The 19824-nt window shown below is 32.0% G+C and overlaps 1 protein-coding gene across 1 annotated transcript in view; it reads left to right on the top strand.

Moving 5' to 3' along the window:
• Positions 1-2990: 2990 nt before the first annotated feature.
• Positions 2991-19824, top strand: part of shakB (Innexin family member shaking B) — a gene marked incomplete at its 3' end in the record, with an annotated part of 154789 nt that continues 137955 nt past the window's right edge. The window contains exon 1 of the mRNA XM_017904153.1: positions 2991-3353. Within this exon, the coding sequence (XP_017759642.1) occupies positions 2991-3353 (363 nt within the window). The remainder of the gene's footprint in view (positions 3354-19824) is intronic.

Consider the following 19824-nt stretch of genomic DNA (forward strand, 5'->3'; position numbering starts at 1 on the left):
TTCAATATGAATTTCAAAGTCCTTGTCAATGGAAATGTGTACATTGTACTAGAAGACGTAGTAACATCACACTCTGTTGTTTTCAGTGTTTCTAGAAACTAATGCAATGTACGCATATTTCATACTATTTATATTTTTTTTTAGAAATTTTACTCATTTATGTGAAAAATGGCCGCGACAGAATGATAACATAAGTATGAAAAAGTAGATCAACGAGATCTTGTTTTTCGAAAATACAAATAAATAAATAAAAATATCGATTTTATTATTTATTATTTACCAAATTTTTATTATTATTAATTTAATTTATGTATTTAATTTATTATTTAAGTTATTAAATTATTATTATTTACCAAAATATTGTAAAGATAGTAATTTTTTTTTTTAAATCTTTATCACTTGCTTTGAATAATATTAACATCCCCTCGTAAAATCAAATTTGATTTTTAATGAGACCATATTTTGTTTCCAAGATATTCTGCTTTGAAGCTACTCGTGAAACACTGGAAACCATAGTGTCGTGTGCTGTGTTAACTATTCCTTCAATGAAATTTAATCGTAAAATGAGAATTTGAAACTTTTATGCCATCGAATTAGGCAAATTGATATAAATCTTGATAGATTTTACCAATTAAATAAATTAATAGATTGCTAGCAATTCCAATTTTTATGTATAGGTGCATATGTATGTATTCATATGCTATACATATATATAAAATTATACGTTGCATGATTTCTTCTGACTCTAATTATCAATTCGTTAGGCTATTGTTTAACGTTATTTCAGTTCTGGAATCTGCTAATGGTGTTATTCATTATCTACGAATTTTGAGTACAATTCATTTTTTTCAATGATTTTTCCTTGATAAATGACTAGAAAATAATCGCACCTTTGCTAAAATTAATGTAACAATAATGTAACAATTGTAATTGTAGGATAATGTAATCTAATTATTATTCACCCACTTTTCTGGGACATAAAATATTCTAAAAAGGGTCCAAATTTATTTCATTTCACTCCGTTTAATTATTGTTCTTACGTATTTATTTATCATTCCTATATTACGTCCATCTAAAAAGAATTTCAGGATTCGCATTGATTTATAAGACATACAATTTTCAATAAACGTAGTAACCTTATATGTTTAAACAATAAGAAAGATTTTCGAGCAGCAATTTTTACTTCATGCATAATTTTGGGCATTCGAAAAATTATTCACACGTACACATATTCGTAGTCGTATTAATAATCGAATACTATTGTGTTCGTAATGTTGTTCTATATTTTTGTCGACAATAATGGTAACAATCTGATTATTTTTCATTGTATACAAACATTCGTCAGAGTTAATAGATCGATAAGTTTTATTTATTTAATTAACATATTTTTTTTACATAAGAAGCAATAATATGCATAATACTTAAATTTGACATAACAAAAATATTACAGTTAGGAAGCAATAGTTTATTTACAATCTTTCCTTCTTTGATTCTATTATCGCTCTTTTATTGCCCCCATCCTTGTCGTAAAATTAGGCATTATCTTTGTTTCGTGTATTAGCAAATGTATCCTGTATTCTCACTTTTGCCGAATCATAGTGATTTCGATCGAAGACTCTAGGAAAAATAAAGGATTTGTTTGTCACGAAATTAATTTCATTTGATTTAATTCTTCATTCTTGTTTGTTTATTCGACTTCCGACACTATTTATCAAAAAGTCTTTCTGTGAAATATTCTACTCATTTTCATAGAATCAGTTGAACTCATCGTACGATGAAACTTTATTTTTGCAGTAAAATCGTGAATGGACGAATGAATTTCGCTGAAGCATCATAAATTATCAGTATCATCTACAGTGATTTAATTTTTATTATTCTCCGTATCATTTAACATTTAAACAAATTTTCAAAATGATCATGGAATAAATTATTTAATTAATTACACTAATTACACGTTTGAAATCCAGTTTCATCATCATTCGTAGACATGGTTTATTAAAAAGACGTTAATGGTGAGTGAAAAACGTGTTTCCATGGTGATCATAGAACTTTGGTACGATGCAGGTTTACAATGTGAAATGCGACATGTTTTCCAAAAGTGGATATTTCTGTGCATCGAGATCTAGTGGATTATCGCGTTAACAATAAACGAACATAATCAGGGAAAAAACAAAAAAGAACTATAACAGAAACAATACGTCTGGATCTTCCATATCCTCGTGAATCCTACAGAAAGTGATCTTTCGTCTCGAAAGAAGTGTGCTTACTCCCATTGAAATTGTGAAATTGTACAAAGCAATTTCATAGAAAGGAAATAAATTGCTTACAAACATTACCAGCAAGAGTAGTTCTAGGCACGTCAGAAACATGAACGTATCCAACGAACATCCAAAAATACCCAGAAAATCGCCTACTTGGACGTTCATATCTTCGAACACTTAAAGAAAGAAAAAGGATTCTCGCGACTAAAAGGATAAAACTCGTGTAAAATGCTATGAGCTTAAGAAGAATGCGCGAAGAGGGACCAACGACGGCAGAGGATCCGACAGATTCAAAGGATCCTAGGTCGCCTGGATCGCGTGGCGATTTCTTCCGAAGGAGAAGCCACTGAATCACGCGAGTTCCCTTTTTCCTCAAAGCAGCCTAACATCCATCTCCATCAACGTTGGATCGACTTCAAACGGCGTTGCTCGGGCAGAGGATTCAAAGGAAGGAGTGTCCAGAAAAATCTTTGAACCTCCGTCTGTTTGGGGTGCCTGAGCCAGGCCTAACCTCAAACAGACTCGCGAGGTCGCGAGCCTCGGCTGTGGAGGCTGCATCCTAGGTTCGAGCGATTAGGTTCGAAGGCAGATCAAAGGGATCGAAAGATGTGAGGAGGATCGGGAGGATCGACGGACGATGTCGGAGTCGTTGATGATCCAGTGATACACGGTTTCGTCGCCTGACGAAAAAACAGCGAAGAAACTTCGCCGTTTCTTCAGCCATCCAAGATGCTGGACATATTCCGAGGCCTCAAGAGCCTGATCAAGATCTCTCACGTGCACATCGACACAGCTGTGTTCCGATTGCACTACAGTTTCACGGTCATCCTTCTCATCTCTTTCTCGTTAATCGTCACTACCAGACAGTACGTTGGCAATCCCATCGATTGCATTCACAGTAAGGATTTACCCGAGGACGTGTTGAACACGTATTGCTGGATCCACAGCACGTATACGATCACAGCGGCTTACAGGAAACGGGAGGGTTTCGAGGTTCCGTTTCCTGGCGTGGATAACTCGAAATCGCATCCGGAGACGGAGAGGAAGGAGTACAGGTACTATCAGTGGGTCTGCTTCATGCTGTTTCTACAGGTAATCGATGAGACGGTGCTTGTTTCATGTTTGTGAGTTTTCCTTTTCTTGCTCTTTCGTGTTTTAAGGATAACAGAAACGAGAAATTGAAAGATTCGTATTGGAAACGACCCTTGTCATTTTTTTTATACTTTTTCAGTAATATTGTTAATATTATATTATTTATTAGTCAGAGGTAAGGCTCGTGGCATGGTGAAATTGGTATTACGAAAGGCGATGTATTTTTTGAATTATGATGCAAGAAGGTTCACTGATTTTATAAAAAAAAAATCGAGGATGAAGTATTTTCTTTCTTTTTTGAAAAATCAATAAAAGTGAGAAGGGTCGGTTTTCATTCGAATCTTTCAGTTGTTTGAGTTGATATATTTGGATACGTTGGTTATCATTTGCAAAGACGTCTTATGATTGGTGGATATCTTTGGTGTATAAAATTGAGAACTATTTATTATATAGAGACTCGAAATTTTTTTTGTATAAAACCCATGATATTATTTCTAATAATATAGAAAGGAAACAGATGTAGAGCAATTAATATATAGAAATATTTTATTTTAACATTTTATACAGTGGTGGACAAAGCTGTTCAAAAGATAAGATAAAGATAAAAATTATTCAAAAAGATATTGTCTGTATAACATGATTAAAATCGTCAACATTGCTAATTACTTTCTTATTATTGTAGTACATATAAACAATTTTCAAAATTATTAAAATGTGTTTTACCTTACTTGCAATAATAAAAAGTCGTGGAACAATGTTTGATTTAAATGAAACATCGTGGGTTTGTACAATAGACAAAGATATTATGAAAAACGAAATAACATAAAACTGATTAAACTACTATATGTGATGGAAATCATGCAACATCTATCTGAATCATTTTTTCGTACAGCAAATATTTTATGAGATATTGGAGGTCGCCATATTACGAGATTCGTTTATGTTCGATTACAAGTATCGTTTCTCAAAATGCAAACTAGAAAATAACTAGAGATAGAAAGCGTTAATGTAATATCAGAAGATGGAAGGTGAAATAGGATGTTAATAATATAACCACGTGTTTATAACGATTAATATAGATTTTATTGAAGATCTATTGCACATGAGTATTCTACACCGTATTCAAAAAAGTCTACCAGATTCACAATATGATATATAGTTAGTTTCGAGGGTTGCCAACACGCTGTGGCTCTTTAAGGCGCGAAGTATGAATTGAATATACGAATATATTTCAACAGAAAAAAGCTTCTAATAAAAATTGATCGACTATTATCGATATTTTCAAAGAAAATACTTCAGTTTATGAAAAATTTTCACTCGTTGCCGAATTAACATTTTGGGAATGTTAAAGAAACTTGGAAAAAAATTGTATATATTAATTTTGCCTTATAAAATTATCCTACACAGTTTCATTCAAATTAGATCTTTTTTAACAAAAGTATGGAATTTTTATTTTAGAATTATTATTATTGCAGTCAAAGAGAAAAATTATTTTAATAATGTGAATAAATGATTGCATTTTTTACGATTCTAAGTTAGGAATTTGCAATATTGATTTTAATCATCTTGTTATTATTCGATACCGTTTTTAACCATTTTTGCTGTGTTCAGTTTTGCTTATATATTGATATATTATCTACAGTTGTAATTCACTTTCCATACGAGGTGCACACATATTACCTATTGACTAAGTTATATATAAGATCAGTTCTTTTGTCCATTATTTACAAATTTGCAATATATAATTACGTAATATAATACGTAATTTTACCAAAAATTTCACAGCTTGTATTAATCAAACTTCATTTTGGAGAAAATGATTGTTCATAGTAAATGAACGCTCATATTTAATCGATATTTAGCTTAGATAGAATATTAGAGAAATTCTAGCATAATTTCAATAATTATATGAGCTGTTCACTGCACAAATCGATTAACTCCACTTTTTGAAAAATCTTAAATTTAAGTGTCAAAGCCCTTGGCATAGTCGTAACTTTTTATATTTATAATAACTTTCCCTGATAATTAAGATTAACACCATTAAACGACAAAAATTTGTTGGCCACTGAATAATAAATAATTTATTTCAGAGCTCACTTTGATTAACTCCGTACTCTAATGTAAATCGTTACAATAATGCAACTCAAATGCACTAGCAAGCCACGAATGATAATGGTGAATTTTTTAATGCCGTCTTATCAGAATTTAAGTAAAATTTAGTAAAATTTAAATTTATTACTTTTTTCACTCGCCAAATCGATTAACTCTTCCAGTAACGTAAAAATGGTAACATTACTAACGATTACCTTTTGGCTATTTTTTCTTATAAATTTTATATACCCTTAGATGAAAGTTACATTTGTATTTATGCATTCTACGATATTTATTTCGATTTAAATTATAAAGGGAATTTTAAAAAACAATATACATTATTTCATTGGATTTCTCCACTTTTTGTTTTATGGAGTTAATCAATGTATGCAGTGAACGGCTCATATTTCCTAAAAATATACTCGAACTAAAATCAGGTATATCGAAATACCTGTTCATGGAGTAACTTTGCAAATTAAATTAATGAACATTCAAAAAGAATTCTTCGAATTGGATATATATACATTTATAGAGTCCATTGCCTTTGAAAATAGTAAAAAAATCAATTTTCTCGCTTTTTGTACCTTCGAAGTGATTGTGTAGCAATAGCTAGCTATAGTCCGAACATAACTGCATAGCCTAGATTTAAGGATAAGCCACGATTGTCGTGCAGGATTGAACGAAACGATATATGAGTCACACGTAATTGAAGGACAAGAAAACGTGAGTTAACCGATATATGGTTAACATGGAGAAACACCGAAGAAAATGGTGGAAGAACTAGTGCTATACGTTCACTGCAAGCCATTCGGATTAAAGCAGTGAACGTTTGTAACTGTCTACCAGGTGATACTCGATCGACAAAACTATTCGTGAAATATTTGTTATTTCAATTACTAAGAAACTTCCAAATGAATTTCGAAAGGAATAACACGAATTAAATGCAAGAATAATATCAAATCATCCAATATGTCTGAGATAATACTTAAATATTCATAATTGTTTAAATATTATTTGTATAATATCAAATTTTATAATGTAATAAAAGTAATTGGTACATAAAGCAATAACATAAAAGTAATAATAAAAGAAACAATAAAAATTTTCCAACATTTTTGTAATATATATAATTTATAAATATTCTGAGGTTAAGTTATATGTCATAATGAAAATTTTATTTGGTCAACGTGAGGTACACTCAATATATGTAGCATAAACGTGAAGTCACTGAATATCTAGGTGGCAGGGAACCTGTTAAAATTTGGAATTTCATATTTGGAATATACATATGTCAGACGAAGATTAAATCTCTGATAAACGTGGAGCTTTAGCTTTCCATCTCAAGAGATACACGAATAATATTTTGCAAAAATTAATTAATATCTAAATAGTGAACAATAAGTTATACCAAAGTAGCTTTGAAAGGCAATTGAATCTTGTCAGTTGACGAAATATGCATATTTATGAATTTTGGAATTTTAACTAAATTCCAAAGTAGTAACTGAACTCCAGAGCTATAAATTTTAGCTTTATCTGGGTCGTAAAAACTAGTAGAGGTGATAGCAAGGTAAACTCGGTTTTGTATATTATACACAAGAAATGTATCCATTTGATATGACTCAATCTTGCCTGGGGGATACAACAGCTTAAACACTGCAAGTTTCGATTCCATAGAGAATTCATATGCAACGTGCGAAAATACTGTATCTTATGTCCACTACAAATGTTACCACCAACATTTATGTTTCATTTACGTCTGGAACATTTCTTTTTCTTAATTATCGCAGTAAAAGGTTTTCCAAAAATCATCATATAGCATGTCTGGGTACTTATGTTTTATTTTTTAACAAACAAAAGGATTTTTCAGTATATTTACCATGACAATTTACTACAAAATTAAAAAGATAAAATTGTAATTTTATAAAAAATAATTTTTTGTTGTCAAAAAGGAACAGAAGTACAATTTTTTGTCGAATAGAAATAAAAATACTGTTTTTTGTGTAATAGAAAGAAAAATACAATTTTTTAACGGATGAAAAGATTTTTCAAAATATTTACTATTGCAGTTTACTGTCATGAAAGCATTGAATATCTTTTATACGAAATATTTTTTGACAGATTAACATAAATGAAAAATTGTGGCGATCGTTAGGTGAACACACTATACGTATGTCGACATGCATGACATTTATTCTATGTATGTATTAAATTTCGATTCAACGTACCTAAATAATTACACTATGATTTTTTTTGATAAAGTACAGTAACAATGAATACATTTAATTGACATATTATACAAGAGTTTATATTATATTTTGAAAGTTATAGATAACACTCCGATAAAATAACAATGATTCCTATTTAATATTGAATAATCTGAAAATAAAGATAGTGATGTATTAGGTTTCTTCTCGTAATAAGTAACAAGTAATAAGTTGTAAGTTTTAATAAAGAATGTAGAGAAATTAGAGAATGATCTCAAAAATAAACATTTTCGCTAAATATAAAATAAAAGAATATTTCGACGCTTTGCAGTTATTATTTTTTCGGTATATATTTATTTTGGTAACAACAAATTTTACAATCTAAAATTTCCGAATCATTACACTGAACATTTTCTTAATATTTAGGAAAAGATTCCAAAATATACATAGAGAAAAGAAAAGAAAATTCTTCAAAATCTAATAAAGAATTATGTATTTTCTAATTACGATATTTTTATACTTATTACAAAGTATGATAACTTAATCGATGAGGTCTAGCAAATAGTATTAATGAAAATTTCTTTCATAATATTTGATCGCAAAGTGCAAATACAATTTATTGTTAGATAAAGTCATACTAAATGTAAATATTACTGTCGATGCATTGTGCTTCAAGATTATATTGCAGAAACTAAAAATTATGATCTTTTTCATGCCTCATATTTCTGTCATAATTTTTGAACAAAGCTATAAACAACTTACACTCATAGATACATTCAAACGTTCATATGTGCTGTTTTTAAAAAGTGATATGTGCGTGTTAAAATGAAATATTTGAAATAATAATGACGTATATAGTAAACAGGAACCTTTAAGATTATATCGGTAAAATTATAAACTAATTCAACGATATATGTAATAGTTATAATACATTTATTAGAAACACGTAGAATTGGCAAATCACAAAAATATTACATAAGTATCATATAATATTAGTCGAAATATTAATTAAAAAATAAATTCCTATTATAACGTTGATTAATGTTTGTTGCTTGTGACAGCTTAAGGGCGAAGGTCTATTTAACTCACTAGCGCCACCGCGGTTCATATCTACAATAAGCGTACCGTAGGTATCGTATATGTCTTTGAATTATTTTCAACATATTTCAGTTGTCGAACGTAGTAAATGTAAGTGTTCGAATACTTTGTATATGAGTGTATATTTACATAACATTTTTTCTTATTTAGACTCATAGAATACGTTGATGAAGCTTAGAGACCAAAACCATATGTTCCATAGAGAAATTGACATTAAATTTTTGAGACCATTCGAAAAAGAAATTTTTTTTAAGGAATTTAAAGTCACGAGCATGAAAATATAATACATGTATGTATTTTTCTATAAATTCAAATTCTATAAATTCTTTGGGGATTATGAAGAAATAGGGGAAGGAGGCCACAAAGAATACTTCAAACTAAAAGAGAAACATAAACCAAAAGAATGTTCTGTTCTACACGAAATAAATTCTATGAACCGATATCATTCATGAAATTTTATGTAACACACGTGTAATGTATGTTAACACGATTTAAACATATATCATATAATCGAAATATTCGTTTCGCGCCTTTACATGGTCATAAACATAAGGAAGGTGCCACGAATGTTTGCTGGAAACATAAATTTAGCATTTCAAGAAGGTCATATAAATGATAAAACATTTGAACGTTGGTTCGTGTAATTCAGAATTTGTTATTTCTGAAAAAGACATCGATAAATAACGTTTTAAGAGATACTACTGAAAATAATTCATGACAAACAGCAGAAGGAACAGTGTTTCAGAGGGATGTTCCATCATTATTCGTTATTTAGTTCACGCAGAAAAAATAAAGAAAATGGACAAATGGATTTTGCATGAGTTAAGTTGAATACAGACGTTTTCGTTACTTTAGCTATTTTAGTAGAATTCGTTTTCATAAAATGTATTGGCACTCGTGACGAAAAGAGAATCTTATACATTAATCGAAAACGTACTAAAATTTATATTGAGTCCTTAACACTAGAACTACCAATCCAGTGAAAATGATTGGTCCCAGAATTTTCCTTTTTGCAATCACCGAACACGTACACCTGCTTTAAGAATAAAAATGGTATCAACGCATATTAAGAAAGAACTGTAATCAATATATTCACCAAATTCATCGTATCGCTGAAATTACTATAATCTGAGCACGTTATAGTTAGGTACCCATTAAAGATCGGTAGTTCTAGTGTTAATATAAATACCTGATTGACACAAAACATTAGATAACACGAAAATTTTGATGTTTTCTTAAACTTTGTACCTTTATTGAGGACCTCAACAGATGCAAACTATTTTCTTTGTCTTATTAGATACATCTAAGAAATTATAATTTTATTAAAAAATAATTATTATTACTTCAGTCATTCATTTGCCAAATCGATTAATCCCACAGGACAAAAATTATAAATTTATTCGCAGTTCCAGGCTATTATTTTGAACGTGAATTTTCTTTTATAGGAATAGTGAATTTCAATAGTATATTCATTGTCATTGTTATTTGTTGCATTTGTTGTTCCGTAATATTAAGTTTGTCTATTTTATCAACAAGCTAAAATACTTAGAATGCTATGAGATGCATCTTGGTGCATTCGCAACGACGCATTCGAAAATTCTTCAACGTCTCGTCAATTAAAGAAGAGGTCTACTCTTTGGCATAACACATGAAAGAAGAATAGATACACAAATCTACACAACACGATTAAAGAATGCTATAAAATAGGAAGAAGAAGACTAAATAAATCCAGCGGACAAAATTTCAACAAATCTTTTAAAATCAGATAGCTCCGATGGGAAGCTAAATGGTATCTGTGTATCATGAAGATGAAAAGCCGAATGACTATAACTAGCTTCTAATGTCAATAAGAAACTTAACTAATAATAAAAATGTTAACTAATAATAGAGGTATAAAAAAATAAAATTATTTCGAATTTAATAAATTATTGTTAAATTATTATTAATAAATTATTTTACAAAATTTAATAAATTAAATATCGATTTATACTTTAGCGCTAAAATTTGAAAAATTCGAAAAGTGAAGTTCATTACTATGGGCTAAAATCGCAAAATTTAAATTGACGTGAAATTATAGAAATTTCAAAATTTTAACTCGAAGTGAGATTAAAGAACATGTGAAAAAATAAGAACCTCCATAATATGTATTAAGGCTTCTTAAACTTTACGCGAATTACTAGATAACCCAATATTTTCTTTTTTAATTTAAAATGTTGGACATAAAATTTTGTATAAAATTCAAGTTAATGTAAATTTATTCAAAGAATGAAATCTCCAGTATTAAGTAAAAGATTAAAGCAAGGAATTGTATAAATGGTATCTGAGTAGTCAATTTTTCATATAAGGTTTAAACTACGAGTTATGACTTCCTTGGGGGTTACGAAAATTTTGACAATTGTTCATGAAAAGTATTCCTTCTGTTTACAATGTTTATTAGTTAAATTCTCAAATATTAATAAGCCAAGGTAATTATAAAAACTAATTTTGATTTAAATTATTTTAAATATCGATGAGTATAAAGAAAAAGGGAAAAGAAACGTTGGAGTAAATTTGTTTGTGTTTTAATAAATATTTATAATGAAGTTTTAACAAGTATGTATAATTTTCAAAATTAAATATATTTAATTTATTAATTTCTTTTATTACCAGTTAATATTTTATTTATTTATTTATTTTAGCTCTTACCAAGAATAAATATTTGGAAGAAGGTGTATTATATATTATATTGTGAAAAATGTAGTATATAAGCCTATAGTAGACCTACACGTTTCAAGGAAATATAATATATTTCTAATAACTGTCGAAATTAAGGTTAAATAAACAAGATGTAGCAAGTACTTGCAAACATGTGTGTCTACAGTAATAGCGGGATCACGCAATATTACATATCTGACGTATGTATAATGTATCAAGTATTTACATACTGCATACATACTTATGTACCTATTTTATGTATGTTTGTACTCGGTGTCGCAAGAAATTTTCATTGGTAAAAGGGGTCCGTGAATAAAAGAATTTAATTTATAATGCAAAAATGTAAAGACAAACTTAGACTTCACTCATCTAATTTTTTTACTATATTTATGGGAAAATTCTCAATTTTTCTAATTACGAATAAATAGTATCCAAAATATCGCAGCATCTTAACCTTTTGACTGCCACGCCAAAATTACGTTTCCTTCAGGATGCCACGAGAGTGCACCACTAGATGCGAGATTTGTTCTGTAAAGAGGTATGATTCAGGGAACCGGAGGAACTCGGATTAAAATTAATAAAAGGTCTCTTGTTTCAAAAATTTATTCTTCACACGTTATTCTGTTACTCCGTCGAGAGTCGTCAAAGAACTGAATTTTAGACTCGCGTGCGGTCGTCCTCTCGTCAAAGCCTCTGTGACGCAGTTAACAAACACACAGGGGCCTCAGACATTGCCCCTGTGACACATCATGACGTACCAGAAGATCGCCGACCAGTAGTCCCAGACCTTTGACACAGCCCCAATAAATCACTGAAACCATAGCCATCCCTTGGACCCGTGACACATAATACCAATAACCTCTCTTCCAGCCAAAACCATTATAAATATCCGAACCTGGAGCAAAGTAAAGTTAGTACTATTCTGAAAATTGAGCTCATGAATTACGTCTGTTCGTACCCTACTCGCGCACAGTGACACCGCTATCAAAGTCGCCGACCGCCGGGGTTCGGTCGTTGGCAGCGGCTCTCTTACAGTTCTAATATGTTTTTGATATTTTAATAAAATTTTTAATTGTTCAATGGAGCACTTTTTCTTTCAAAGTATCTTCTAATTAGCGGTTATATTCAAAATGCACTAACTGTCAATTTTCATTCAACGTAGTTCAATGTAGTTCAAGTCGTTCAAGCACTGCGGTCACCAATGACCACCGTGGCGTCACAAGAGAAACCGTGGCCAGTCATATATGTGAGATTGGAATAAGTACGGTCCTGAAAGAATGTCAAGTGTGTTTGGCTTAGAATAAAAATGACCGTGTGCAAGAGGATTGACTGCAAAGAATGTTTATAGTAGAGTCGAGTGAAAATTTAGGGATGCGTGGTTGATGTACCTGGCCCACGGAGGTTACGTGGGAAAGGGGCATGATTGGAAGGGAAAGCCTGGGTATGGAAAAGGACAATTATTGTTTCTTAAGCTTCTCGGCGCCTATGCGCTGCTCTGTCACACCTGGTCCATTTTGGATATAGCGGCAGATGTTGGTTGCGAATTTTAGATCATCATCATACCAATGAAAAGAGCATGGTCCAACCAGCGGAGGAAGTCAACCCGCACTTGACCCTAGTAGGCTTAAGGAGTACGCCGGGGAGATACCCGATTTGGCGTAATACTCTTGGGCCACTTCAGGTCTGGCATGGATATGCGATCCAACCGAAGGTCTCCATGGCCCGTCGTGGAAAAGGACAGAATGAATACTTTAACCCTTTACTACGGCAAACTTTGAAACGCAACGGTCGTACCACACGGGTAGGAATTCATTTACAATGTCCGCCGAGAACGGCAAAATTTTGGGTAGAGAAGCGCCCTCCGTGTTAGAAAAGAAAACTGTATTGAGCGTTTATATGAGCCCTCCGTGTCACAGAAACAAAATTTCTGAGCGCGTATATGCGCCCACAGTAGCCAAGGGGTTAAATAAGGGTGCAATGGCGCGGGCAGTTCCAGTCTTGAACGATCTTCAGGAGTCTTTTGGAAGTTTTTAAGAGTGGGCCAGTGGGTCAGTAAGAAGTCAAAGTCGAACGTGTCCATAGCGAATCCCTCTTGTTTCACAGCCGTCAATTTACGTATAAGTTTATTTTATTCCACTAAGAAGTAAAACAACGCTATTTTAGCCAATCCACCCAACTCGATCCTACATATGTATATGATCAACGAGGAAGTCAAGGTGTTAATAGCATATTAATATTCGCATTTTATCTTTTCAACAAAAATACAGTTGATAACAATGAATTGGTCGTAATTGAAAACTTAAAGAATATCGAAAATCATCTAGAGAGATGAAAGGAACTTCAATATAATATAAGTAGTAATAATAAATTCTTAACATAGAAATTTATTATTAGTATGACGAAAGGGTATGATACAAAAATGAAGAAGTAAAGCGAATTCTAATAGAATTACATTGAACAATAAATGCAGTAGATGTAAGGGTGAATTTAGACTTTATACTTTGCATGTGTATTCCAAATGGATGATTCACCCGCTATGAAACGTGCAAAGATTATTTTCATATGTATCTCATCCAAAACGAACAGAATAGAGACTGGCTCCACGTTTGATGAGTTGAATGGACGATTCATCCGTAGTAAAGTAGCAGTGACAAGCCTAAATTTGTTCAATAACAAGTAAACAGCTGTTCTGGCAATAGTCTGCTTTTCCCTCTAATTAATTATGCTACCAAAGCTCCCTCGCCATTTTGAAAATTAGCGAAATAAATTTAGCCATTGAACCGGTGTAAATACCCGAGCTTTCATCTTGCGTATTCACTCTGGATGAATCATCTACGATATATACAGATATACATCCAAAAGGTAAAAGTGAAAATTCGCCTTAAGGCTTCGTTAGAGAAAGATAGTGTGCTGACTGTTTTCCGGTCATATGCAGAATTCATTCGTTACTATTTTCTGCAACTTCGGACTATATTTATAACAGAAATATAATAAAAGAATATAACAACGAACGGATAAAATATACGTGAAATTAATAAAGAAATAGATATAAAATATTAATACGAAAGAAACATACAAAAATTTTTAAAATCGCAATAATACATTTTTTCGTATTTTATTTTCTTTTTCTTATCTTTCACTTATGGATAATCGTTATTTTAAGCATTTAAATAATCTTTTTTTTGAAATAAATATTTCGAAATAGGGGAATTAAAGAAACAATATTCAAAAAATTGTTGAATCCTGAAACTGACATTCAAATAATGAAATTATTTTGTGCTTATATTTATAAGTGAAAATTAGTTCGTATCAGATATACGATAATTTTGATTTATTAATTACAAATTAAATTCCAAATAAAATTTAAATAATCGAGAAGTTATATTACCCAAGTTATAAAAGTTCATAAATTTTTGAAAACGTTTCAAACATAGTTCTTGAATAATTAAATAATCTGTCTATTTTTGTTATTCAGATACGTCATGCAATCGTTTGTTGGTCAAGAGCAATTAAACATCTGATAGTTGATCTATTATTGACCATGTGCTCATTTAATCTTTGATCAAAGAACAAGGTCACAACATGTTAATTGTTATCCAGCAAGAAATGCAATAAGTTTAATCCTTAAAGTCTAATAATGATATTCTATCTCATTCGAATTTTGTTTTAATATTCAATGTATACTGCGAACCAACGTGATTCATAATAACTATTGAAACCACTACAAAAAATTATTTTTTTATTTTTTCTCTGTTTTTGAATAACAATGAAATATTTAATACTATTCGTTTAATTTGAATGGTTTTTAAAATACAGAAAAATGTGAGGAAATGAATTTTTCTTATTCCTAATAATATTCACATCATTTCTTTCAATTATACTTTAACTATCTCATTACTATTTGCATATTATTGAAAGAAACAACTTTTCTACTCTTCCGTTTTCGAATAATAATAGAATATTCAATTGTATTCAGTCGATTTTATTGATTTCTAAAATGAAGGAGAAAATTTACAGGTTTGAATTTTTATCCGTGAGAATATTCATATTATTTCTATTAAGTATTCCTTAACTCTTTTAATATTATTTATAGACCACAACAAATAACAACTGTTGTATTTTTCTTCTAATTTTCTGTAACAAATATAGTATACATAATAAGTATTTTCTATAAATATAGTATCTTCTGATAAATGTAATAAATAATAAATAATAAAATATTTAATTACATTCGTTTTATTTTATTGATTTACAAAAAAAGAAGAAAAAGAGAGAAATGTACCGAGGTGAAATTTCACTCATAATAGTATTCGCCATGGTTTCCTTTGATCAGAACTTTTAGTAGTTAAAATTTTTATTCGGAGAGTTGGGGTTTCCCTTAATTGAAAAAATAAGTAAAATCATTTATATCGTAAATTAATAAATTTATATAATAAATTAATAAATTTGTGTGTGTCGATATATAAAATTTTTTAAATTTTCGAATAGAACATTGCGTGAAAAATGAAAAATAGAAAATTTTGCCATTTTATGTAACGGTAAAACGGTATTAAAAATAAATGACAGTAATAACGAATTATAAGTAATATACAATGCCGGACAAAGAAAAGTTTAAATATTAAGCAATACGAAGAGACACCATAATTTTGCAAGAAGGAATTATATTTCATAACAGCAATGAATATAATTACTTTTATTATTATACTATACTTTTTGCACTATAATTGTTATAAAAGTTAGATACTCATATGTATGAATGCTAACTTTAAACTTCCCTTGGTCCTTCACTATAGTATTTGGATTTAAAATTATTTTCAGGTTATTTCATGGTGTGTTTGATATCACTCGAATATTTTTAGATGAACTATCGACTAGAGGATAGAGCAGTGTTAGCTGTTTGCATAGAGATCAGTGTGCAAAGTGGAAAGTAATGTAATGGAGGTGATGAAGCAAAGATGTTATGCCATATGAATTTATTATTCCGTTTCGTTTATTCCATAATTTAGAAGATTTGGCTAAGTTATTGAGGAAAGGGTGTTAGTTTTTCTTATGGGATTAGAAAATAATACGGTGATAACAATAGAGTGTGAACGCTTAAATAAGTGGAACGTATGGAGGATTTCAACGAAAGTGCTTTTATGTAAACACTGAATAAATAATGGAATTTCAGTGTCGAATACAATTTTGTATAAGAATGGAAAAGTTTTGCAACACTTATACATTTCGTGCATGATTTAAAATCGAAGAAGATGAAAAGTCTTTAACATTATTTTTCTGATATTATACTCGATTCTTTTTTACAAGTTTGGGTTTTCGAATTGAATTTTGCGATTTTATTACAATTATTATTAAACAAACGTGGATGGTGTATAGGGCACAGTGTAATGGATAGGATATAGTTAAGTACTTGTATTTAAAACCGTGCCACGACAGGGGGAGTAATTATTCTATGTATAGAAATAAATGGAAAAAGAAATTAAAGTTTTCCATTTAAACTTTCATTTTCAAGAAAAATGAGTTTGAGATTTCAAGTACTAATTGTAAATTTACATTTCATTTTTGAAGATATCGTGTCACAGTGTTTTACACTTATTGTGTCATCCCTAGAACTGAACGTCCCAAGTCCAGTGGAAGACTTATTTATTTTATTACTTATTTGTTTTATTTCTTTATTGTCAGCGCCCTATGACTCGCGGACACTCGTGTCACCTAACTATCACTTGTGTTAGTCTTTACCAAGGGTCAATAAATCACCCCTGCGCCAATGAGCATAGTGGCCCAGTTTGTTTAAACGTCAACCACCACGCAAAGACGTCGAAACTGATCCACACCCCTAACATTACTCACAATCAATAGAAAAATTCTCATCCAACATTCACATTTCACAACAGCCAATCGCAACACATTCGAATTTACAAAACCACCGAGACAGGAGTCAAATGAGACACTGACAGTAAGGACATAAACCAGTCCTCCACTTGACCTGGGACATTGTGGTTCTAGGACCGCAACAGTTCAAACAAAACAGGGAGTTCAAGCAAAACATAACGATTAACCAGCTCAAATTGACAATAGTCGCACATCACATAGTCAAATCAATCAGTTGAAACCCTAACCAGGTGTATATCAATTAACACTTTATTGACCGGAAATTACACAGAAACTATGTCATGTCACCGGCTAATATTTTATAATACATTCTTCAAAATCACTTTCGCACGCAATATTCTATATCGTCCTGGGTTTCATAAATTGAAATACATAATGCAAGTGCAATGACGAGTTAACTCGTCGTCGGTCAACAACGTTTCTTCAGGATTTTTAAGTCACATGCGTTGTCCCATCTTGGGTAAAACCCCAGACCCAGAAGACCTGTTACGGTCTTCTGGCAGCCAGATCCTAATTGCTGTTTTATTCCAAGTTCCGTGTCTTCTATTTTCTCCATTTTCAATATATTTTACAAACAGTTCTTTATTTTGCTCGAGTCACCGAACACGAGGCATTCTTTAGCCGTTGATTTAAAAAGCAGGCAACAGCACTTAGGATTTGGCTGACAATAGGCTTGCAAAAGAAAGGACCAGGCGATGTGCGATGTCACGACTTTCGAAGCCACAAAGTAACGGACACTTTAAGAATGGTCACGAATGTGCAGGTGGCCCACCAGCAACCCCTTTTGAGGGAGAGGTTTCTTCCACCAGCAGACCTGATCGCGGAAGACGTTTCTCCCTTCTTTGGGGGCAACCGATTGGGGGCCCACCCTCGGTCCTGTCAACCACCAATGAAAGAATCGATTTGCCTTTTTGCAGTCCTTGGCTTCGAAAGATCGTGCATCGCATAGCCAATTCTTGAGTATCCATCACACAGTCAGTTCTTCAGTACCCATCAAGCATTCAATCAGTATCCATCAGTAAGTTCGTCAGTCAACATCAAACAGTCACAACAAGCCGTCTGCACCAACCAACCAGTACACAAGCTTTGTGGATAATTAGTCCCGTGGATTGACTATCTGCTATAAAATCAAATCGGGCACATTCAACTCAGAATCGTGTGGCAACGTCCAAACATTGAACCACCGAGCGGAAGCCTGCCGAATCATTTGGTCCTTCATGCCCGTCTATTGCACACGTTGGCCTTACAACCCAACACCCGTGCCTGCCACAACGAACTGAGCCACTAGATTGGGTCCGTAACAATGTTTGTGCAGGAAAAGACGAGTTAACTCGTCATCGGTCAACAATGTGTTAACTGAGATTTGGCCGTATCCCTTCACCACTGTCGCATCGGTGTAACGGGCCTTACAACCCTGCGAAACTACCATCGTGCGAGTGTAGTGTTCGGGAAGCAACACTTATTTTCAGAGTAAAATTGAATAAATATTTGCTGTTTATAATATAGTTATATATAATACTAATTAAGTTTTTATAAACCAATGTCATAATACTAATTAGTTATTTTAATGAATTTTGCTAAATTTTAGTTTTAAAATTTAATTTGTCGAATTCATTAGTGGATGGCAATTTTTTACATGCATCAGAGCATAAAGTAATATAATGTTAATTTATTTAGTTGGTTGCTTAATTTATTTAGTAATTAGTCCTTTGATGGCCAGAATGGTAATTCAAGTACTCTATAAAAATACATTTAATTTAACTTTTTCTTTCAATGATTGTAAAAAGAATAAAAATTAAAAGACATTTACTATATCAAGTTACTTGTACGCTAAAATTGGGTACTCAGTTTTGCTTCTTACGAGATAATCTATTAAATATTACTTATTAAAACTGTTGCGGTCTTAGGACCGCAATGTCCCAGATCAAGTGGGGGACTGGTTTATGTCCTTACTGCCAGCGTCCCGTGACTTCTATACACTCATTGTCACCTAAACCACTGCTTGGGTAAACCGTAACAAGCAACAATATATCATCCTTAAGATAGGCACAAGGCCCCAGATTGTTTAAACAACCACCACCACCGAAGGCTAGCACACACGCGTGTCGCGCGTCGACACGTGTTGCCCGCCAAATGAATATTGGGCACGAGCAGAAAAGCGTCGCCTCTACGACGGTCTAACGTTTCGAAAAGAACCGTGGCGTGTTGATGATTCGAAGAGAACTGTTTTCAAGAGAACCGATGTCTCTGAGAGCTGGTTCGGAAGTGTTGCAAAGAACCGATGTCTTGAGCGCTCATTCAGAAGTGACCTCGACCAAGGGCGTTCCCTTGGGTCACGAATCCGTTACCTTGGAGTGAGGGAAGGTTCCCCCGAAAAACCACGATAGTGAAGGAAACCCTCTCCTCCAAGGTGGGGTACCTGGGGTTCACCCGCGCGCCGGTGACCCCATCGGCCGTTTGTTACCCCTAGCGAAGGCCTGAGGCTTCCAACGTGT

The sequence above is a fragment of the Eufriesea mexicana genome, unplaced genomic scaffold (assembly GCF_001483705.2).
Source record: "Eufriesea mexicana isolate 0111107269 unplaced genomic scaffold, ASM148370v2 scaffold2806, whole genome shotgun sequence".
NCBI lineage: Eukaryota > Metazoa > Arthropoda > Insecta > Hymenoptera > Apidae > Eufriesea > Eufriesea mexicana.